The sequence below is a fragment of the Gambusia affinis genome, linkage group LG10, assembly GCF_019740435.1.
Source record: "Gambusia affinis linkage group LG10, SWU_Gaff_1.0, whole genome shotgun sequence".
Taxonomy (NCBI): domain Eukaryota; kingdom Metazoa; phylum Chordata; class Actinopteri; order Cyprinodontiformes; family Poeciliidae; genus Gambusia; species Gambusia affinis.
The window spans coordinates 8,486,645-8,509,827 of record NC_057877.1 but is presented as its reverse complement, the minus strand read 5'-3'; the positions used below and the strand labels follow the sequence as shown (position 1 = coordinate 8,509,827).

Here is a 23,183-nt window from a genome sequence, read left to right as displayed (position 1 = left end):
TGTTTATAGGCCAGCAGAAATGAGGGGATGGATACTCTCACCATTCCTTATCTTTTTTTCATGAAACGCCGAGCGTCAGGGCCGTTGCCAGGAAAATCAAATCCAGTATAAGATCAGATTTAGCTCCTTAAGACTAGCCAGCAGCAATTGGCAACTGCCTGGTGGAACTGGGCATCTGCTGAGCTCAATACATGCAATTTCAAAGTGTTAAACTATGAAGTCATATTTTAGATATGCTACATATTTTAGATGTAGCATTTGTTTTTATAACTGAAGTTAACATAGTTATTTGATTGTGATATATATATATATATATATATATATATATATATATATATATATATATATATATATATATATATATATATATATATATATATATATATATATATATATATATATATATATATAAACATAATACTGCCCCTCTACGTGGATTTTAAAAGGTAGAAGTTTAAATTTAGACAATGTTGGAGTTAAAAGTACGATTATCTCAGAAGAAGACACAAAGACAGGCAGACTGCTTTTTTTTTTTTTCTCTCTCTCTTCAGAACACAATGTCCAGACAGCTGCTGGACTCAGTCAAGTAAAATTTCTCTATCCCCTCTTCCCATTCCCTCCATCCATCCATCCATCCATCCATCCCCAGGGTTTAAACAAGATTGATTGACTGACCTGTTTAGCTGCGTATGTGCAATCAGAATCTTGTCCTGCCAGCAGTTTCCCCAAAGAGACAGATTTCCGACATCCCTAACTGTCTGGCCAAGTGCTCTGAACAAACACATGTGCCTGCTTTTTTTTTTTTTTTCCTCCCCCCTTTACCAATTGGCATTTCATGCGTTCTTAACTGTATCTACAAACCGATTGTGATCCTGTGTTGGTTTTATTTTTTTATGTTTTCGTTTAGTTTTGTCCAAGAGCTCGTTTCTAATTGGCCTAAATGGGGCGTTGCTGTTAACGATCTGTCCTGTGGTGAATTGATTTGCTTTCCACCACGCCGAGCCCAGAGCTTCACGGCTTGCTGCAACTTTGGCTCAGAGATTAAGCGATCATCAAGTGCTGGAGAACAATCCCTGTTTTTACATACCCGAAGTCTTGATTCTGCTTCGGAGATCATAGCTTTTGATGGTTTCCCCAGTTTGTTTGTTGTTGGGTCTTTTGTGTTGCTTGGTGCAGTAATCTCTAAGGGGTGTGTGTTTTTTTTTTGTTTTTGTTTTTTTTCTTAGACAAGTTTCTGGGTGGTAAGAGAGATCCTCCATGCTCAAACGCTGAAGATCCGAGCCGAAGTGCTGAGTCTGTACATCCGCACTGCCAAGGTATACATCTCCACACAAAACACAACATTAAAACTGTGGCTTGCACAAATATTAGAAAGTTTCATTTACCTTTTTATATAATCAGATTAACAGTAAAAGAGAGACTACAGTGGCTGCTGTAGCTTCCTCTGTCTGTGTGCTACGCTGAAACTTTGCAGCAACTTTTTTGCTGCAAAGTTTTCAGCTGCAAAGAAAGCAGCTGAGGGATTCTTCATTAACTTCTATGATGTTTAAATACAGCGCTAGTTGGAAAGCGTTATTTCACTGTGGTATGTTGTGGGCCAATTATTAACAAGTCCTAGCAAAACGGATAACAAGCTTGCTAAAGTTAGCCTAGCACAGAGGTCTGCAACCTGCAGCTCTGGGGCCACAATCACTCAGCTAATGTCTTTCAATACAACTTTAATAATAACAAAGGCAAGTTTTAGCTGTTTTTTTTTTCATGGAATAATTACATTGATATTCCACAACATTGACATTAAAAGTATGCATAATTTAACTATTTTTTGTTGTTGTTTTGAAAATTTGCAAATGTTTTTTAACATAATTTCCCACAAATATCAGAATAAAATGTATTCATCCTCTTCACAAATGTTTAATGTTTTCCTTAATTTGAAAACCTTTGAAAAATGTTGGTTCTTTACTAACAACACATTTATTTTTGGAGATATTCTAAGAAAACTATATGTTGTCTTTTGCCAAAAGGTCATGTAATACTTGTGGCTCTAAGTGAGTCTTAAGTAGTTGGACTGAAGGCAAAAATGTCCCTTTGGAGTCTGAAGGATTCAGACTCATGGCCTATCACCTCTACAGATGGCAACAGCAGGAGCAAGACACGAGTTTAGTGATAACTGTAGCTTCATGTTTTAGTCGGTTACATGTCAGGAAACAAAATTCAGACCTACAGAAACTCCTGCTGGCATAAAGTGCCGCCATTAGGATGACTGAAGTCTGGAGGTTTAAAGATGCTGCCTTCATTGATTTTTATTAATTATCAGACTGTGAATGTGCAACTTTCTTTCCATTCTTGAACGACTCGGATCACCCATTAACTAAAATAAAATAAAAATTCAGAGCACGACTGTCTTACCGTGCGATTGTGTCTAAATGTCTGTTCTTTTCACAGAAACTGTGTGACATGAACAACCTCCACGCCGTCATGGCGGTGGTGTCAGGGTTACAAAGTGCGCCCATCTTCAGGCTCACAAAAACGTGGGCGGTGAGTGTATTTACCTTACTGTTAACACATGTGGTTATGGAATGCCCAGTGGGTTTCGCACCACTTCCCGTGAAATATGGCAGCTTAATTGACACGCTGTAATTGTAAAAATCCTTTTTGCTCTAATTCCCGTTTCTTGCCTTCTGGTTTTGCCTTATTATTAACAGTTACTGAGTCGAAAGGACAAGTCTACGTTTGATCGACTCGACTATCTGATGTCCAAAGAAGACAACTACAAACGTCTGAGAGACTTCATCAGCAGCCAGAGCATGGTCTCTTGCATACCATACCTAGGTAAGAGAAACCAATATTTCTACCTATAACCACAATCCCCCATTCCCCCCCAAAAAAAACAAAAATCATGTCTAGTATGACAAAATTAAATAAACAGAAGTCCTTTTCATTTATTTACTTACAAATAAAATGTTCACGTGTGAAGTTGTTCAAGAATTTGTGTGGTTTCAAAGTTGGTTTATTTAGATCTTAACATGCTCTACACCATTCAGTTTGGTTAAAATGGAATGAAGCAAATTTTATTTGGTCATCTGAACAAAGCCTGCACATTAACACTCAGGCTTGGTGTTAATCAGCCAAATGTGCTGCTAAGTTTTTCCAGAAATGCTTACTCAGGGGAAAGGTAGCAGGACGACAACATGTTTGATTCATAGAGGGGATTCCTGCAGATTAATGAAAACTTAAAGTTGATTTGTCTCGGTGGTCACTCGTCAGTAGCTCTGGGTTTTGTCTCTTCAGCTTCTCATCACATTTGTGGTCCTGTGCTTCAGAGCGTTTGGCGTATTTAGTTTTATAGAAACCCAAGAAAAATCCTTTAGAAACTAGTGACCCTTATATTAGCTGTGCATGTTTTGAAACAGTATTGAAAAGTCTTTGAGTTGCGTTAAAAATCCAGCCTTTTAAACTTTACGAGCTGTTTTCAGGTTTATGATTAACGGTGTACTAAGCATCTGACTGGCTCTGCAGCTGTGCCTGGTATTCTGATCGTACGGATTATTAAGTACGCCGGTCGGTCGTGTTTTATCATTTAGTGTTCTCTCTTTTTCTCGGGTTGCTGTACCTTTCTATTGCACCTTTTGCTTCTCCTGTGCTCCTTCGTTTACTGTCTTTGCCTCTCTTGTTTTTTTCTTTGTTTGTTTTGCTTGGCTTCTTGGAATTGAGACGAGGAGTAAATGTCGCTCATGAATTTGGTGCTCTGTTGAGAAACATCTCAAGGTTCCTTTTAGCAAGAACAAACACATGAATCTGTAAGAAGAGGGAGGGGGGGAAAAAATCCTCTTTTTCGTCTTCTGTACGTAAAACCTTTCTTTTATTTTTGGCTGGTCTGGCTGACATCACACAGAAACCCCTGATGAGGAGCGCCGGGGGAAAATGCTCGCGTCCATGTTTTACTGCCGTACTGTTTGTTCTTGTTTGGGCTTGATGATGACTTTGATGTTCTTTACTGCCAAACAGTTGGGGTTTTTTTTCTTCCTCTTTAGCCGTCAGGCTCCGCTTAATCACTGCCGTTGCGGTTCAAGCGCGCAGACTTATTTATGCACAAATAAACACGGACACAAGCCCAAAAGCTTTATTGTTGCTACAGAAAGCCGGAGGTGGCCATTTTCCTCGAGACGAATGCAAACTCGGGGCTTTAACTGTATGTCTTCGCTGCGTGTCAGAAGGGAAAGACTTTCCGTTCTCTAAGCGTTTGGAAGATTTGCGACCAGCTGCAGTCCAGGGTGGAGTCTCGTTGACTATTAATGTATGAGTGGGATGGTGTTTCCCTAGGAGATGAGCTTTTTACTGATGTGAACACGTGTGTGCTGTGTGACCGTCTGGCTGTCTTTGGGGATGAAACGGGCCAAGTTGGCTGAGAGGAGAGAAATCGCCAGTGGCTCGCTCTGGAACGTTTCCCTTCATCATAAATTCTCTCGATCACTCGGAGAGATTGGAAACAGCGAAGCTTGTTCCAGTGCTTCTCTGCTAATGTAAGCTTCACCACTGCTTGCATAAATAATAAATCTGGGGGAGGGATTCCTGGTGTCTTTGCACATAAGAACTCGCTTAATTAGTGTTTAAATTGGTGAGAGCTCGCAGGACGGAGTTGGAATGGCTGCTGTGTTTTTCTAGACAGAAGGTTCTGACATTTTGAAAATGTATTTCTGGGACGCTTTTGTAACTTTGAGTTATGTTTTGGCTCCTTTGCATCTAAATTGCAACATAAAATCGACTGCTTTTTAACATCACCTCCATATTTATTGGCACCCCTGGTAAAGATGCTAGGAAGTCTTAAAATAAAGTTGTTGTTAAATGTAATAGCAAAAATGTCACTTATAAAAATAAATCTGAACAACAAAAAATATTCAGAGGAGGTTAAAAAAAAAATCTTATTCTGAAAAAGTACTTATTTACTAGTTCACTGGTGTCATTTCTACATTTTTTTTAACTAAGTATATTTTTTCTTTCCATATCAATAAATGACTAAAAATGGCTATATTTCACTTGGACATTTGAAATGGGTTATACCATTGTTGCCTTAGCATCTACACCATGTTCCAAATTATTATGCAATTTGGATTTAAGTATCATAAAGATGAAATTTTTTGTTGTGCTATTAAATTTCTAGATGGTATTGTGTGTCAGGGCTCTTTGAATCACTATAATTAATTTCAGAGAGCTGGTTGATTAGTTTGTCTGGTGAACTCAATTAGAGGAAATCTACTTAAGAAGGATGTTCCACATTATTAAACAGCCCACAGGTTTGAAGCAATATGGGAAAGAGAAAGGATCTCTGCTGACAAAAATCATCAGATAGTGTAGTGCCGTATGACAAGATATGAAAACATTAGATATTTAACAAAAACTGAAGTGTTATTATTGTACTGTGAAGAGATTTGTGGCTGATTCAGAACAGAGATGAGTTTGTACAGATAAAAGCATAATGAGGAAGGTTTCTGTTAGACAAATTCATAGTATTTAGAGAGCAGCTGTTAAAATGCCCTTACAAAGAAGCAAACAGTGATTTAAAGCTGCTGGTGCCTCTGGAGCCTCAAGGTGGAGGATCCTCCAGAGGATTGTGGTGCATCAACCTATTATTGGGTCCCTAACCAGAGCTCACAAGCAGAAACGGTGGCAGTGGGCCGAGCCGTACATGAAGATTAATTTTCACACAGACTTGTTCACTGATGACTGCTGTGCAACCCTGGGTGGTCCAGATGGATCCAGTAGTGGGTTGGTGGTGGACGGCCACCACATCCCAACACGGCTGTGACGTCAGCAAGGAGGTGGTGGAGTCATGCTTTGGGCTGAAATCATGGGGAGATTGCTGGTCTGCTATATTGGCTATATTATACTGCTAACATATTTTCTCATTGAGGACCCCAGCATCTGCATCGTTCTCTCATGAGATGGATGTGTCATTATATCGCTATAGCATCCACATTTCAAACCCACCAATAGTTTGTACTCAATCAAAACAAAGTGACAGTTGGCGGTTACACAAGGACTGTCCGTTAACGGGCCAGCTGGAAGTTGGACACGGTCTGTCCCGAGGCACAGAAACGATGCTTTTCTCTGAAAGTAATACCTCTTGTTCTGACAAGTGGGGCGAAAGGGGAACGGGTATCTCCAGTAACCGAGTTTTCTGTTTTTCCTCTGTGAATGCACGACGCAGTTAACTTTAACGAGCTTGAAACTAGGTATATATCTCAGCAGGTAGGTAAACGGTGCAAAAAAAAAAAAAAAAAGAAACAATAACAAAAAAAGTAATTGAACTCTCTAAATAAGCATTTGATAGCAGTTGTACAGGCTCAGCTTTTTTAATTTTGCGGTTGTTAAAATAGAAACTGATGTACTCAATAAAACTAATGAGAAACGATTAAAATACATGGTGCTTTTGTAACTTGCCTTGTTAATATTTTATGGTCCCTGTGTAAATTTATTGTGCTCAATGATAAGCTGATCCATTCTTCTTTTAATGTTTGGCATCGTTCAATGGAGAAAGAGCTCACCGAAGGCCAGAAGCATGCACTAGGGCTTCATTTGTGTTTACTCTGAGTTACGGTTGCCGTGGGACACGGACAGCCGTGTATGGAACAACCAATGTAATGGAAAACATCAGGATTAAAGTGTTGTCTCAGATCAAAAATGTCAGCCAACAAAGAGACTAATTTCCCATCTGGCTCTTTTGACACACGGATCTATGCGTTTTGAGCCAGTACAGCCGGTCCTCGCCAAAGTCGGGGCTCCTGCAACTGTGCCGCATTTTTGATGCAGGCTGCTTATCTGCCTTCTTGGTTCGTTCGTTATTTTTGAATTCATGAGGCACATTGTGTTGAGTGTTTGTTGTGGTCTTATTAGTTGTTGTTTTTTTTTTAAAAAAATCTGAAGGCTTTGGTCTGTTCTGATTTTTCGGTGAAGAGACAGGGACACAGGGACCATAAAATGAGGAAGATGTTCAGAGAAGAGCCCTCAGTTCAACACATGCCTATATTCTTTTTATTTTTTTTCTTCCCCAATATACTCATCATGTGAAAAGAATGTTCCTCTGAGTCTTCTCCAGATGTTTCTTTGTTTTTATCAAGTTTACTGTCTCTTTCAGCTTTCAATTAAGACTAAATTCCTTCACGACAGCGTTAATTAACATCCGCTCTAATCTACAGCTCCTCTGATATGGGCCCATTTTCCTATGAAAAGTTTTCTTTGTTTCTGTTTGTATAATTCTTCGAAGCATCTTACTTCCTTCAGGCGTCTCCATTTTTCCATCCCAGGATAATGTGAATTTTAAAATGCTGCCTCAATCCATGTTTATGGATTGACTTCTATTTTTTTGTTGTGAAGTGCCTTGTGGATATATAAATTGAATTATCCTTCTCACAATGCTTAAATTATTTAATCCAGCGGTATTTATATATTTATTGAAGTGCTAAGATAACTTCAAAACTATTATATATATTTTATCTCGATGTAATGTTGTACATTTGAACAGTGTTGGTTATTTTAGTTATACATTAGTTTACCTTGTTTCACAACTTATTTCATTGGGATTTTATGTGAGCTACAAACGTGAGAGTGTGTGTGTGTTGCAGCTTTTTATCGCTCTCTTCATATTGTTGCAATTTTTATTTGTAAATACATTTTGAAAGCCGTGCCCATTTTTCTACCTCACTTCACAATTACGCACTACTTTGATTTGGCCATTTACACAAAGTCAGAATAAATTTGTGGTTGTAATAAAACAAAATACCTCTGCTGGCCAATATCAATGCAATCCCAGAATACTACTAAAAGTGAAACCTGAAAGACCATTCAGGATTTTTTTAAAGTGTTTTATTTTTTCTTGGATGACTAAGTTCACATCATATGTTTTCCATCCACTTGTCAAACAGACGTGCACTCCTTATTGTGCACTTCCCCCTGTGTACATCTGTTCTGGGGTTTCTAAGGCACCTCTACATGGGATACAAACATAAGAACATTTGTAGTTACAAGAATAGATATAAAATTGCCAGAGATAACTACAATTACTATAAATACACTGATAAATAACAACAAAGAATAGCAGAGTGGGAACACTGAACATGAGGCCTGAGTCGAGTCATACCTTTTTTTTTTTTTTAAATTAAACAATTAAAGCCAACAATATTTACATACTAAAGCCAGCTTAGCCTTATGCACAATCAACAAGCACACATATCGATGAGTTCACTTTCTTTTGGTTGTAAAAAAAAAGATAATAATAATAATAATAATCCTACAAACAATTTGACAGTAAATTGACCAAGATCCATCTTCCATTGTTAGATTTTGTTTTAGGCATTTTAACATTTCAAATTAAAATGGCATCAACTCATATTGTTCATTATTGTTCATTCACTGTGTTGCACAAATATCCGGTGCCACTTCATATAAGAAGCACTACTTTCAATAAGTCATCATTAGCTGCTCAAGAGAGATCTCATATCTGTAGTAAATTACCATTTTCCTTTATTACATACTCGGTCTTGAAAGACAGAATCAAGTCAAAATGTATTGGAGTAATACTGAATGGCCTCAGGGACACTGATAGCCGGGAACCGCCCGAGATCGTAGGAGAGCAATTACTTAATGAAGCCAATATAATCCGTCTTCATTTTAGCTGTTCTGGTGGAGTTGTTATTGTCTGGCAATGGACCAATATCTCTCAGCTGATTTTTACTCTGTTATGATGGCAAAGATTCCTGATTCCACCTCTTGATATTATTTATTTATGGGTAGAAGATGCAGCAAGGATGAACCACCACCCCAACTCTCAGTCAATTGGCCGGATCATGAGACGGACAGTCTTTAGAGAGTAAAAGCCCCCTCCGTAGGCCGCCCAGAAGATCCCGTCCTGAAATTTGCTGCGGTAGACTCCACCGCTGTACCAAACTCCGTTTAGATTGGTCTGACCGCAAGCGTTGTACCACCAGCCACCTTTATGAAAGTGCGCGCAGTTTCCTGAAGAGAAGAAGAACACAGGATCAGGAGACAAAATCAGTGGGTATATGAAGATTATTTGTCGGGTGCGTCGACCGACCAGAGAATTCGTCCCTGTCACGGTCGAGGGTGGTGAACTGTTTGCCGTTGTTGCTGCTGAAGGAGTCACCAGCGTTTCCCTGGTAGGTCCCCAACCTGAGCTTATAACCTTCACTCTCGGGCTCCAGGTAGAAGCTGCTGTACTCGGCGTACACCTTCTTCCCTGTCCAGTCCTCCAGCTCTACCATCAGCTTGTAGTCACCCTGTTTTGCCAAGCTGTAGATATTGTCCAGCCCAAGCCAGTGTTCACCATCTATGTTGCCAAAACCTTTCTGTGGAAAACAGAAATGTCACAGCGTTTACAGCATGGCATTAATCTAGAAGGTAGGTGTTGTGCAGTCCAAAGAACACAAATTTTAAACCTGAATGAGTTTAATGAAATTTCAGAATGTTAAATTTTAATGTAGCTGGTGCTTGTAATCAAGCAACACAAGTTCACATCTGCTTCCAATTGGGACTCTAAAGTAATCCTCAACCTTTTCACTCAGCAAATTAGCTAAAGGTCTGAGGCTGTGGCGATCTGGCAGACGCCTCACAGAGTAAATGCTGCATAGTCAGAGCTGTTTAGACAAACGTCTGTTTCCGTTTCAAAAAGTGCGCTGCTATTGATTTCAAAGCCTGATTTTTATGACGGAGGGAACCTCTTAGCTTATTTCCCCTTTATTCCTGAAAAGGAAAGCTAAGACTAGTAGCTTTTAATTGTAGGTTTTGTTGTCATTTTCTGGTGAGAGGAAAGGTATCTGTTTCGTAATTGTCCCTCCTAAGTTTACTTTTGCATATCATCTCAGGATAATAAGCACAGAGAGCAACTTGAGAGCTACTTTAGCCTCCAAGTCTTCAGAGATTGCATCTGTTTGTACATTGGTCTCTGGATGCTTTTCTTGGCTGCAGGTTTACTGAGTAGGATGTTAATCTATTGGAGTAAGTGCTTGGTTAGAGCCTCTAAACTGAACTGCTCAGACTGGGTCACTGATGAAGGAGCGATAGCATAAACTGTGGGAAAGGTTCACTAGTTTTTCCTTATAACAAGATCCTTTCATGAATAAACTTACTTTGTAGTTCTCCCAGTTCCGAAAGAAGTTGACAGAGCCATCTTTCCTCCTTTGCAACACTGTCCATCCTCCGTTGTCGAGGCTGTGCTCACACCATACTTGGATTAGGCTTTCGCTGTTATCAGTCTTAAGCAGGTACATACCATTGGTGGAGTGACCCGCCCGTCGCACCTGGTAACAGTCCTTGAAAGGACCTGGGGTGAGAAAGAGTCAATAAGGTCATTCTTGAAACAAAGTGAGCACTTGATTTTAAAAAATAAATAAAAATAAACATCATTGGGTAGATGATGTTTCTCTTCTTAGTTATAAGAAGAGAAAGTGGTGACTTGGTGTGAGTTTTGGCCTCACACAGGTCTCTTCCTGTGTTTATTGTATAATGTGGCTGCTAGAGATGTAAAGTGTGATGAAAGTTGCAGGTATATTGTTTATATGCACTTTTGACAATGGGGATTTAATTTTACCTACCTCCGTTTCCAAACATACTCCTTCATTCATTATTGATTTGCACCAGTAGTAGTCAACACAGTAATAATTATTGTCTTCTCAGTTGCAGTGAGTATTACACTCAAGACATTGTATAACCAGATCCAGTGTTCAACTTTTGAGACACATCAAACTAAGTGCAATCACTATTAAAATATCTGCAATATTTGTATACCTTATTTTGTTATGGTTGGCTTGAAACTGTTAAAGTGAGCTCTGCTTTTAGTTAGGCCATCCAAAAACAAACACATGCTGGCCTAACGATGTCTTTCTTTAAATTTGCATGCTTAAATTGGTACACAGGTATCCATCTGGGGATAGGCTTTAAAGCCTCAATTGATTCTATTATGTAGCTTTACCCAAAACTAAACCAGCTGAACCTATACCAACATATATTCACTGTTTCCGCCTTGTGGGAATAGTTATTAGATCAGCATGAACACAGGCTTTGTGTGCGTGTGTTGGGGGTGGAGGGTCTAAAGACCCTACAGGCTTTTGGTAGATTGGTTCTTAAATGTCTCTGGACTGAACGGACCCAGTGTAATGCCTCTGGACAGAAATGTAAAACCTAACAGCACACGCTTGTTTTTTGTCCAGCGGTGTCTTCTTCAAACATCACCGGGTTCTTCAGGCTGAGGCTAAAAATAAATCAAGTGTTACATGCTGACCTAAAACGTGTTTAAGTAGACCAAACTGTGGTCCTGCAGGGTGTAATTACAGTTCTGCTGAACCTACATGGAACCTATTTAGAAGAAGAAGTGTTTTACTGTCTACGGTGGCTATGCATAAATAGTTGGTGAAATGGAAAAATGTAACTTTCACTGTCTTTTTTTCTGTTTTTATTGCCGTCTCTTTCTTTTGGGATTCTTTCAAATACCATTGAAGTAAAATTCCTTCCACCCACCTTTTTACCTCTTAGACAAACTTTCCCACCTCTGCCTTTTTCCTTTTTGCACATCTGTTTCTCAGTATCGGAGCTAAAAATGATTAGAATTTGACAAACACCCGCTTTCTGAAAAACGGTGAATGACCAACAGATCTCTGAAGAACTTGCAGCAAAATATCCATTAAACTTTGGATTTAATCACAATTCACATTATCCTTGGGTAATTAAAAATAAGTAAGAAGTGAAATAGATTTTAAATCAAGGTCAATCTGATTAATGTGCTTACTAGAAATGTACCAAAGTCACAAGAGAAACTAATATCCCCACACTTTCACAAACAATGCTAGTGGTCCAAGACATCCGAGTTAGAAACAAGGTAAATAGATGAAGCGAACCACTATGAAAATCAAATACATCTGGATAAAATTGGAAAATTTCAGGTTCTTGTCCCCACATCACCAAATGTTTCCAACGGAATTCTGCTACATTTTACTTCACAGCCTTGTTTAGGTTACAGTGAGGATGAGTACAGTGGAAGCATCGACTAATGCAAATTCTAGATGACTGGTCCAATTAATCAATAAATTGCCTCAGAAAACATGATCTCCCCCTATTAGGTTACCACCCTTTAGTCCAGAAGAGCTTTCTTTCTTCCTTCTGTCTCATGGATGTTATGAATGCTTCATCCATTTCTCTTACAGGTCGGATAAACCTCGTCAGCATTCCCCGACATACTCTCAGTGCCAGCAAAAATATAACTTCTTGAACTGAGGTTTAGGAATTCCCTCCAAGTAAAATTTGAAAGTTGCAAATGAGTTTCATCTCAGAGATGATCCGTTTCAGATGTCATAGTGAGACGAGCTCTGGGAAATGGGCATTAGCTTCGGGGGAAAACCTCGTCTGTGCTAAAGGACTCCGTTTATTTCAGACACCTGTAGATTGATGAATTTCTGATATCCTGTCAGATCTGTGACTCTTCTACCTCACCGTGCCTCCTACAGTTAGTGTATATTCTGGTCCAAACCAAGCAGTAGGTGTCTCCCAGAGCTGTTCAAAGAGACATAGTCGACATCCCTCTAATGTAGTACATATGTTGAAGGCAGTGCAGCCAGTACAGACAGCCAAGTGGGAACAGAGGAATGCATGATTTCACTGCCTCTGTAGCATGCGAAGGGAAAGCCAACTGTGCCTCAGCACTACTGACTAGGGTGAGAAAACGCATTTTAATTTGCTGTCCTTTGCTAATTGTGCTTACATAAGGAACAAAAACACACCGGGGAATCACAGTGAAGTGGTACATACCATCAGAGGTGATCGTCCCTTGGGGTGGCGGGGGATCAAAGGGTCTAGCTGTAGGTGTATCCATGCGAGAGTCTCTGAGGAAGGCCCGATTGTTCCTCACGATCTCATTGGTGAAGCGGTTATCAAGGGGTATGTTCTCCGGCACCACCTGCACCAGCGGAGGAACTGGGGGTAGCTCGCTCCGTCCCAACGTCCTCATGCATTGTTCCTCCAAAGCGGCGATGAGAATGGACTGATTGTTGACCACCCCGGCCATGGTGGCGAAACGGGCCTCCAGCTCCTTGTAACGCGAAGCCAGTCGCATCATCTCCGAGGTCACGTTCAGAACGCGGTTCTCCAGCTGGGCCAGCTCCAGAGAATTGTCTCTCTTCCGAATGATCTCATGCAGCAGCTGCATGTAGAGCTGGGTCACTCTGGAGTTCATGTTCCTGCTCTCTTTCCGCAGCAGCTTCATCTCGTTCACCAAGTTGCCGTCTACCTCCACCACCAGCTGCAGTGTCTCAATCTCACGCCGCTGCTTGTTAAGTACCTCCCGCACATCTGCGATGTCCATGCGGGTCACTCTGTCTTTGTCTGGCTCTGGGCCTGTTGTACTGGCACAGATCGGACCTGATGACAGAAATTAATCATTTAAGGGAGGAACGAGAAACAGTAACTCAAACTGGAATTCGTCCAAGAGGTTGCATTTTATGTACCTGTGATTCTCTGCTCAGGCACCAGGAATGTGTAGGAACACTTTTTGTCATCCGCATCCTGCGCGGCTCTTTTACTCCTCTGGAGGGAGAACTCTTTGGTTCTCCGGGTGTCCCTTGAGCTCCTGCAGAAACTTTCCTCCCACAGAGAGAGGCAGAGCAAGGCACACAGGCTCCAGATCAGCCCCTGCATCGCTGCCGGCTGGCTGGATGGATTGACTACTGGGGCTCTCTCCAGGCCTCCCTGAAAGAATACAAGACCTTATGAGTTAAGGAAACGGTGACTAACAAAAGGAGTGAAGCCAGGAAGGCTGTTTATTGTGTGTTATTCCTGGACCAACCTTTACTGCACTGTAATGAGTAGGTGTAGGATTTTTTTAATTGACAAGCCTGAAGTAGCAAAGTTGTCTTCTGAATAAATTTTGGGTGGAAGGAGTGAAATAAAGAATCTTCTCTGTCCGGCCAACTAGACGAGGTCTGCTTTCTGTCTCTGATGAATTCTCAGTTGACACCCGGCTCATTTTTCTGCTCAATTTTTTCTAATAAGACATTCTGATCCCGAAATCCCTCTTTGTCTTTCTGCCCTAACGCTTGCATTTTCTCCAGTGATCTTAGAATATGTTTCTTTACCGGTACAACATCAGGCATAGCTCTGTAAAACTGTTTCCTGGAAACATTTTTGAAACTTTTCAGAATGCCTTAGTTGTGGTCTCTGGAAAACAGCAAGACTCGATCTCCTCAAACTCTTGCCTTTCTTTCTCAGTTTGTTTATAAATGAGATATGTAAATAAGCATAAATAAAACTTCAAACCAGACTCCCCTATTTGGAGCACTGTAGTGTGCGGGTCATGTTTTATCTCGAGAGATGGAGCCAGCTGACTAGCTTTGCGAGTTAAAACTTGTTCACATATTTCATTTCTTTTGAGGCAAAGTTCCCCGAAAACAGCAGTTCTTTTTAATAGCTTCTGCAAAATATCTTGAAAGGACTCTTCAAATTAACCTGACTGTTTATTATTGCCGCTGCACCAAGAACCACTAAAGGAAGCAACTTGAACATCTCTGAAGACACTAAATGTAATTTCTATTTTTACATAATGTGAGCAAAAATTGAGTAGCAGCAGATTTTAGGATTTGTGTTTTGTAAAGAACCTTGAGCCATTTCTCCTGCTAATGCAAGACACGCATAACGTTTGGTTGTGTTCTCCCAGTTTGCCCAGTGCTATAGTTCACTTCCTGGTTTTAGTTCAGTCTCCAGTCCGTTTGTATTCAAACAACGCATTCAAACCGCGCCAGAGTTCACTTCAACCAAACTGAGACCCAGGTTTTTATGCAGACCAGAATTCCCTTTTTTGGTCCGCATCAGTTTGATTGCGCATTCACACCTCCCCAAATGAACTGGACTTTCCAGAGTTCGACTAAAGTGGATTAAACGGGTGCTAGTGTGAATGCACCCTAAATCTCATGCAGGTGGACTCGGTAGGTCCACCGACTCTGAAGGCAAGTTGTTGCTGGATTCTGTTTAGAGGCATTAGTCAATGGGGTGGACATAAACGCAACTTTGGGTTCACTCATGCAGTCTCTTTCAGTGGTACCAGCACAATAACCAGTGACTTTCCTGTTGCCATCCACTCCCATCACACAACCCCCTGCAGAAAGCCCCCCGACCCTAAATTCCCGTGCAGCTTCCCGTGACACGGGTTAAACATGCCGATGGGGATGCTGGGCAGAAGGCAGTGTTTGTGTGAAACAAAGCAAATCCTCTTTCATCTTTGTTTGAGGTGTAGCTCTCTGCACCTTCATCCTCCTCCCCCGTCGATTCTTCCCCTGTTTACTATATAAACACAGCAAAAACACAACCCCACCAGACCCGTTAAGACTGCATTCATCTCCTCGAGCCGTGTAAGACCGACTCCGTTTGGGCTTCCCAGCGGTGCCACATCGTTGAGCCGCGCCTCCACCCCGAAAAGCCCAGGCCCCGTGTGCCTCTCGTATGACGCCATTGTGGTTCCTCAGGAATTCTGGCCGTTATGTCACTTGGAACAATGTTGAAGGGAGAGACCGGAGCGCAGCCAGTGCTGCAGCTTTTTTGCGCGAGTGCATGCACGCTTCAAGGCAATAAGCTTGTGCGGCTGTCTGTGTGATTGAATACTCCGTGTATGTGTTTGCATGACTATTTGGAGACGTTTTTCATTTTTCATGGTTGGGGTTTTCTTCTTCTTTGTGTTTTTTTTTTTATTTTATTTTTTTTTCCACCAGACTGTGTGTCTGACAGCAGAACCAGGTACTGTATCCCAGCTGACCTCAGTAATAGCTGCTAATGACTTTACCAGCAGCATCTCTTTTCCTGTCTTTTCTTCGAAGCCTCTCTGCTTGCAAGACGCTTAGGTGGGCATGAACGAGACGGTCAGAGTTGGAGTTCATCTGTGAGCCGGACACAGCTCCTCCTCGTTTTTTATTTAATTTTTTTATTTATTTTTTTTGAGTCTGAATTCCTCCAATGCAGTTGCTTTGACTATGAAGGGCCTCCACATCTTTCATGAAACCATAACATATCAAAGGCATTCCAGGAAATGCTGAGAGGTCACATGAAGGTATAGAGTCTACAAAGTTTGCTTGAAACAGTTTTTCTTTTCTCAAAAAAAAATAAATAAATAAAGAAAGTCATGGTTCGGCCGCTAATTTTTTTTGTTGGGATTTTATGTATGCAGTTAAAGGTGGTTCTACAAATAACTATTTTCGAGTAGCTGAAAACAAAACAAACATTTTTCTTCTACATCATCATAATAATGCGCTACTTTTTGTGGGAATATCATATGAAATCTACTAAAAGCCATTAAATTCTGAACGTGACTTGGCAAAAGTGTTTTTTTGTTTTGTTTTTTTAAAAAGCAGTATGGATACTTTTGTAGGATGCTGCTATTGTACAGCAGCCGTTCTTTGTGGCCAGGTTTACTCTGACATTCTTACTCTAATCTTGAAGAAATGATTTTGCTGCATCGCATAGAGCTTTGGGTTCTTTGGTGCAAGGCAGAAACAAATCATGAGCATTTGAAGAGAAAGCTCAGGATGCTGATAATGGAAGAAAAGCTAAGTAGTGATCAGAAAATAACTTACGGCTCTTTATCCCACCTGGCCATCGGCGTCACTTCTGAGAAATCCTATTTTCTTTATCATTTCAGCTGTAGCCTTCCATCACACTCTTTTCGCTTTACAGTTCTCTGTATTTCCTTTCTCTGATTCTATTATTTTTCATCTATATTGAAATACATATGGAAGTTAAGCACTGCTATTAATTTAAGGATTCATAAAAACTTTAAGCATTCTTTTTCCCCCGAAGCTAATATGAATTATTCTTCTTCTTGTTGGCTCGGGTTTTGCCGACGCACTTTATTTATTATCATAATATCTTTTCGTCTGGAAAAAAGGATTTGCAGTTCACTTGGCCTGGCTTGTGTTTTGGCAACATCTGTGAACATCTTTGCTGTTGCTCCACGATGTCTTCACTCCATACTAATTCCTAATTATGATGTAATGTGTTTGGTTATCTCTTTAATTCCTCTTCACTTGCTTTTTACCTCCAGGGTTTTCTCTTTGCTTTGGGTCACTTGATTCTTGTGTCAATAATAAGGTCAGCCTGAAGGGTTGAACCTACTTCCTCTACCAAACACGCTCTTGCAGCTGGGAATCGGTTCCAGTTGAACAATGTTCCTTTTTGCTTTTTGTTTAAAGCAAATGAAACTTATCCAATATCTGCTTTGATTGGTTGTTTCTGCTCATTATATCCCCGTTGAGTTGCTGTTTAAACCCGTCAGTGTTAAGAGTTTGGGGCCTCTAGACTGCTTCATACAAACAAAAACAGACTCCCCTCTTTATCTTTGCTCTTTCTTCACAGAAATGAGGTGATGTTGAGATAACTAACTTTTCCAGAACGGTTTTGCCCCACTCCATTTATCTTAGTTTGCACATTTTTTTCCCTCAAGACAAACGATATTTCATCCATCTTGAGTCTGTGTGTTGCAGCTGGTTTTGCTCATGGATCTTCAAGTTGGAGAGTGATATTAAATTGTTTCCTGCATGTTTTGAACAAGAGGAGTAATTTAGTGAACTGGCTGCTTGGGTACCTTCCAGACAGGAAACGTCAGCTTTGAATTTTTATTTAACTTGCTATATGAATGGTGGATGTACCTCACAAAGACAGCCACATGGCAATCCTACTGCCTCGGGTTACACTGCATTTATTGGCATAAAGCCTGTAACAACGGACAAATCAGTTTTTCCGCAAACAAAATGATTAATATATGTGCAATTCAAACTGTTTGTGTGGAAATCTGACTACCTGCAGGTGTCTGGTTGGAGGCGAAGTTGGTGTTGACTGTAAACTTTTGGACTCGATTTTTATGGGCGCCTCCAGAAAGTTTTTAAAGGATTGGCCAGGTGGTGGGGATGCTGATAGCATAAAAACATTGAAGCATTTTTCTAATGCTGCCGTCTAAACATAACTGGTATGAGATTCTCAAGGTACCATATTAGGACAAAATAGCTCAATTTCAAAGTATTTGGACAAAGATTATCTTCTTTAAAAGAAAAAGCTGAAATGTTCATCTGCACCCAAAATAATGTAATATCTATTCTTTTTCTATTATGATTTTGAATTTTGTTGTAGTAGTTGTTAACTATGCTGCACAAAATACAGCTTTTTGCTGTTATTTAGAGAGCGTGTTTAGTTTGGTGGTTAACTAGCCTGCCCTCCGATGCTTTACAGTCATGTCGCCCATATATTGTCAATTGTCAATCCTTTCTCTTGTAAGTGGAAATATTTTCAAACAATTGAATTAGTCTTTCTCTTCGACAAGAGAGATATGTTGGAGTCTTTTTTTTTTCAGCCGGTTGTTCTGCAGTACTCAGCAACAGGTAGGGAAGGGGCAGTGCTGCTTTACCCCAAAACCGACAAAAATTAATGTAGACATTAAAAAAAAGTATAAGATGTTTCAGCTAGTTGGCTCCAACTGTCCTAAATGTTTAGTGATGAAAGATATTCTCAACGTAAGACTGAAGAATAAATGTCTTTGTCGGTGGATTTTGTTGGAAACTCTTAAAACTCTTGGGCTTGACATTTTACTCTCTTCTCTACCAAGTGTGAAACATGCAGGCTTTATGTCTGCCAAAGTCATATCTGCATTGTGTTAGTCTTAGGGCTCCTATTGTTGAGATCTCCTGCAGAGATTTATCAGTCTGCAGCCTGACTGACTGCTGCTGCAGGGAACCATAAACCTGTATAACAAAACATTTGGATTTTTATAGTAGAGTCAAAATCCAGTGCTTCCACGCCGCCCCCTTATCTGGTCCTCAGACTTTCTTACAGTGAAGCCAAAAACGAAACAAAAAAATCCAACAGTCCTGAAAGATTCATTGTTTTTCAGAAAAAAAGCAATAAAAGAGGAGATATTATCTGTAAGAGCAAAAGAAGACAACTTGGCTTTAAGGTAACCAACGTGGATGTGAGTCAACTTTTGTGTGTCTGCACAGCTGGATGCAAATGTCCTTCCAGTGAAACATCCATTGCATGATGTCACCAGGCACCGTTTCTGCTCACAGAGAGGCGTTAACGACATTATTAGTCATGCGATGTTTTATGTTCTCGCCAAAAGGCTTGGTAACGGTTCCACAAGAGGAAGCGAGTTAGACTCCGAAAGGTGGAGGTCAAATCGGTTCAAAGCTTCGAAGAGGAACCCACTCAGCATGAGCGGGCAATGCATTGAAAAACAACTGACATTATAAAAACAATTAATGAGTGGAAAACAACAACACCGTCGCACACTGAGGCATAATAAGAAGAAGGAAAACTCATAAAAGGGAATCTGAAACAAAACCGCAAAGCTTCCCAGAGATTAAATCCTGCCTCTCGACACATCTCATTAATGTTGTTTTTTTTTTTGTTCTTTTTTTTTCAAATGGTTTTCCAACCATTCGTCTTCTGAAGGAAGCTCATTTTGCTTTCTAGCAAAGAGACCCCATCCCTCTCTATGCCGTTTAAGTGAATAATAAGGGGGAAAAAAAACAACCTCCTGGCCCCCCACAGGGCGGACTCATCTGTTTTGCTTCTTTTGTAGAGAGAAGCTAAACATGTGGGCTGATGTTGGGGTCAGAGGTCTCTATGTGGGATTTGGCGTGTAGACCCACCCTTCCTCTCCTTAACCCACCCACTCAAACACTTCACACACCCTGCAATCAATTGGTCTTTGTGGGGAGCGGGGGTCTCCCTCTTTCTCGTCATGCACAGCATTTACAGGCACGGAAAAAAATATGTTTTGCGGTGAGCTTTATGGGATCCTGGTGGCCGAGGTTCACATAAGGCTGACTTTCTTTCTCTCCTTCTAGGACGCTAAGCTACAGAGATCTGTCACCGACCTCTAGTATTTGGGCTTTGTAAAGTTTCGACTTTGATTCTCTTTTTCTGCAGTTTAGATCTCTCTTAAGTTGTTTCTGTTTTCAGCAGTAATTTTTCTTCCTCATTTTAAATGTGACAAATGTACAGTCTTTAGCATTTTGTACCAGTGAGTAACACGATTAGCATGGTTAGCTTGGCTAACTATGAGCAGCAGTCCCTGTGTGTATTCCCAGAACAAGGCAGACGTTTAACCCTAATAACTCTTAATATGTTGAAAATTGATGTTAAAAGTCTAAATGTATAAAAAAAAAAAATAAATCAATACATTTGTCTTTCACTTTTCCTAATTTTTACCAAAGTCAGCTTGAGGTCAGTTCATTCCTTCGCCCGTTCAGTGATGTGTTTCCTGGGCGGATACGAAGTCACGCCCTGTAGCACAATAACCTTTTGGACAGAAAACGCACCAAGCTGTTGGGTTTTTCCAAGCATAAAATGGCAAAATTGCGAAATTACCAGTAAGCTGTTTTGTAGCAGCTGGCATGCTTCAGGAGAAAATGGTTTATTTTTTAATTTGCTTCCTAGTTACTGGAAATGGCTAACTCTGCAACATGGTGCGTTTATGATTGGAAAAAGCTAGAATTTTTTACGAGTTCATCTCACTTGTCACTTGTAAGGGTTGATCCTGCTAAAAACAAACTTTTTTTGGTACCTCTGACATTTCTCTTTCATTGCAATATAAAATTTCTGCCTGCAAGTACTCTTCTCTATAATAATACTTCATCACAACTTTTTTTGCCTTCTTTCCCTCCCAAGTCCTTGTCTCGTGTGTGTGTGTGTGTGTGTGTGTGGTTGCCCAGGGTGACAGGTGGCTTGCCTCTTGAATTGCTTTGAGGATGCTTGGCTTTGACCAAATATTTCAGCCTCCAAAAAGATCTGGAGGGGAGTCAGGAGAGACCGGAGAGCCAGGAAGAGAGCATTTAAAAAGTTACGGTGTTCCGTTTTGACTTTTAAACTTTCTGGTTCAGGGGATGACTCGTAGCCTCTCGCAGTCTCTCTGCCGGTATTTATTTCTCCTTTGAGTCACACCTCACCCTTGCGCCTCTTACGCCACACATGCCTCCTATTATCTGGATCAACACGGAGGAGCTCATAAATTTGCAGTATAAGCTCTGGCCCCCCTACCCAGCTCCTCGGCTGAGTTGTGTGCCTCCTGTGTTTACCCCGACGACCCTCTGGCTGACCTCTCGCTCCTTGTTGTGACCCGTCTGTTCAGCTGTGTCCAGAACCTAATTAAGGGGGATTCAGAGTGAGCTTCATCATGTGGCTGCAGAGTTTGTGCTGCAACCTTAAAAAATAAATAAATAGTCTTAGTACCACCTCATGTTTTGAGTCTGTTAATTTCAGGCGCTATAACGAGTCCAGAGCGGTGGTCTGTGGCTGGATCTGACCTCATGTGGTCATTGGGCCAGGATTAGTGGTTTCAGTCCAATCTGTAGCTGCATCCAATGCGTACTATCGCTTTCTGCCTCCTGTGGGGGCGCGCGGGCTCAGGTTCAGCAGTAAAATATGATTATCCGTGTGCCTGTCATTCAAAGACCACAGCTGGTTGTTGCAGATTGGATGAGCGATCAGTCAGGCGCTGCACTACAACAGAACATCCTTACCTGACTGCCACTTATTGGGGAAGTTTCCAAAGCGTTACCCAGAAGCGACATCAAGCCGAGGTGGAAGGTTAAGACAATAGCTGATGTTTGTTTGGTTTGATACTAATGACCCATTGAAAGCCACCCCACCCTGTCTCCTTTCTCCTTAAGGTCCAGATGAACGTCGGGGCCAGGCTCTCCGGCGCTCCAGCACAGAATGTCCTGGCCATGCCTCCGACCTCCTCTTTATCTTTTTCCTCTCTGCTTCAGCCTGAGTTACTGGCGTTACCGATATTAGGAATTTATTGCTGCGAGGGAAAACCGAGGAAGCTTATGAAATATTTTCTCGGGCCTCTTTCTTCTGGCCGCCGTGCGTCGCTTGTGGTCAGGTCTGGGGCTCGCAGATGTGTCTCCAACCATTGCAGCAGGAAGTCGGTGGGAACATTTGAAGACATTTGTAAGATGTGGAAACACCAGATTGATGTTGTTGGTCTGCAAAGCTTTTTCTGAGAAGCCAGAGTTGTGATTGAAGTGTCTTTCATCCGCGGGGTGTTAATTACTGCATCCTGGTGCTTCTGATAAGCCGGATTTTAGAAGCTGCAGTACATATCTGTATGTCTGGCTGGACGGGACCTTTGCAAACTATCCTCTCTCTTAGAGTCAGAACTCAGACGGTGCTGTATTACAACCTTCCAAAAACCATAACAAAACACGATCCCTGTTGCAAATGATCTGATCTTTCCATCTGATCATATCAGCATTATTTGTGAGAGTTTCTGGAATGCATTTCTCTCAAGAATTTCCCTCTCTGGACATTCCCTCCCTTTCTTTCCAGACTTATCCATATAAGGGTTTTAACTTTTTAAATCTCCTCCAGTATCCTCAGTGTTGCACATCTTTACACGCTGCTTACAGAATACTACACACTCTAGAGGAAAGGACTGCTAAATATCTGTCTGCAGCTGCCCGCTCCGGTCACAAGACCGCTGCACACACACATGCACATGCACACATATTCACACACAATTCCCACAACAAACCTCTGCAACTTTTACCTGCTTTGACACCAGTCGTGGGGTCGGTGCTGGTTTTCTCCGGTTATGGTTTAGCGTGCCTGTCGTGTTGAGGTTTCATTGAGTTGTGCTGCTCAGGAATCATCCCTTTTTCCGTGTCTTTGTCCTTGTGGTTTGAGCCGCTCCCCCCCTTCACTCGCCCCTTCCGTCCCGTGCGTAGCAGCAAGCCGCCAGCCTTTTAGCGCAGGCCCTGCTTCCTTAAAGCGTCAGCTGTCCCGGGGCTCAGGCTGGGGGCATGGTTCAAAAGCCAGCCTCTTCAGCGGACTGAGCTCCAACCGCTGATACCTTAGCTTTTCACAAAGGATGAGGGGGGATGTCGGAGAGGGAGGGCTGTGAGGGCTTTGCTTGTTTTTCTTTCTCTCTCTCTCTCTCTCGTTCTCTCTCACTCTCGCTCTCTCTCTCTCTCTCTTTCTCTCTCTCTCTCCCTTGGTTTATTTTTTTTGGGAGTTGTCCGGCCTCCCTCTGATGTCACTGAGGAAAAGAAACCCCTAAAGCAGAATCAGAGAGGTGCTTCATTAAACTTTGCTTCCTTAACAGTAGCAGTCTTGCTTCTCTTGTTATGCAAGTGACTTGAAAT

The 23,183-nt window shown here is 41.3% G+C and overlaps 2 protein-coding genes across 6 annotated transcripts in view; one reads left to right on the top strand and one right to left on the bottom strand.

Moving 5' to 3' along the window:
* The window catches only part of ralgps2 (Ral GEF with PH domain and SH3 binding motif 2), an 84,036-nt gene that overhangs the window by 42,631 nt on the left and 18,222 nt on the right, over positions 1 to 23,183 (top strand). For all 5 annotated transcript variants that reach the window (XM_044129014.1, XM_044129013.1, XM_044129012.1 and 2 more), the window contains exons 7-9: positions 1,227 to 1,316; positions 2,443 to 2,535; positions 2,703 to 2,829. In XM_044129014.1, coding sequence (XP_043984949.1) covers positions 1,227 to 1,316; positions 2,443 to 2,535; positions 2,703 to 2,829 — 310 coding nt within the window. The remainder of the gene's footprint in view (positions 1 to 1,226; positions 1,317 to 2,442; positions 2,536 to 2,702; positions 2,830 to 23,183) is intronic.
* angptl1a (angiopoietin-like 1a) lies at positions 7,839 to 23,006 on the bottom strand. Its single transcript, XM_044129016.1, has 6 exons — positions 22,589 to 23,006; positions 13,506 to 13,746; positions 12,811 to 13,419; positions 10,140 to 10,333; positions 9,089 to 9,359; positions 7,839 to 9,009 (listed from the first exon to the last, which is right to left on the bottom strand). The coding sequence occupies exons 2-6, from the start codon at positions 13,693 to 13,695 to the stop codon at positions 8,822 to 8,824; spliced, it is 1,452 nt and encodes a 483-aa protein (XP_043984951.1). The 5' UTR covers positions 13,696 to 13,746; positions 22,589 to 23,006; the 3' UTR covers positions 7,839 to 8,821.

Excerpts from the sequence above, each read along its gene's own strand:
- angptl1a (XM_044129016.1), bottom strand. The coding sequence starts at position 13,695 with ATGCAGGGGCTGATCTGGAGCCTGTGTGCCTTGCTCTGCCTCTCTCTG. Across the intron at positions 13,420-13,505 it reads GCCTGAGCAGAGAATCACAG|GTCCGATCTGTGCCAGTACA; the intron begins GTACATAAAATG and ends TTCTGTCATCAG. Across the intron at positions 9,010-9,088 it reads TGACAGGGACGAATTCTCTG|GAAACTGCGCGCACTTTCAT; the intron begins GTCGGTCGACGC and ends TCTTCTCTTCAG.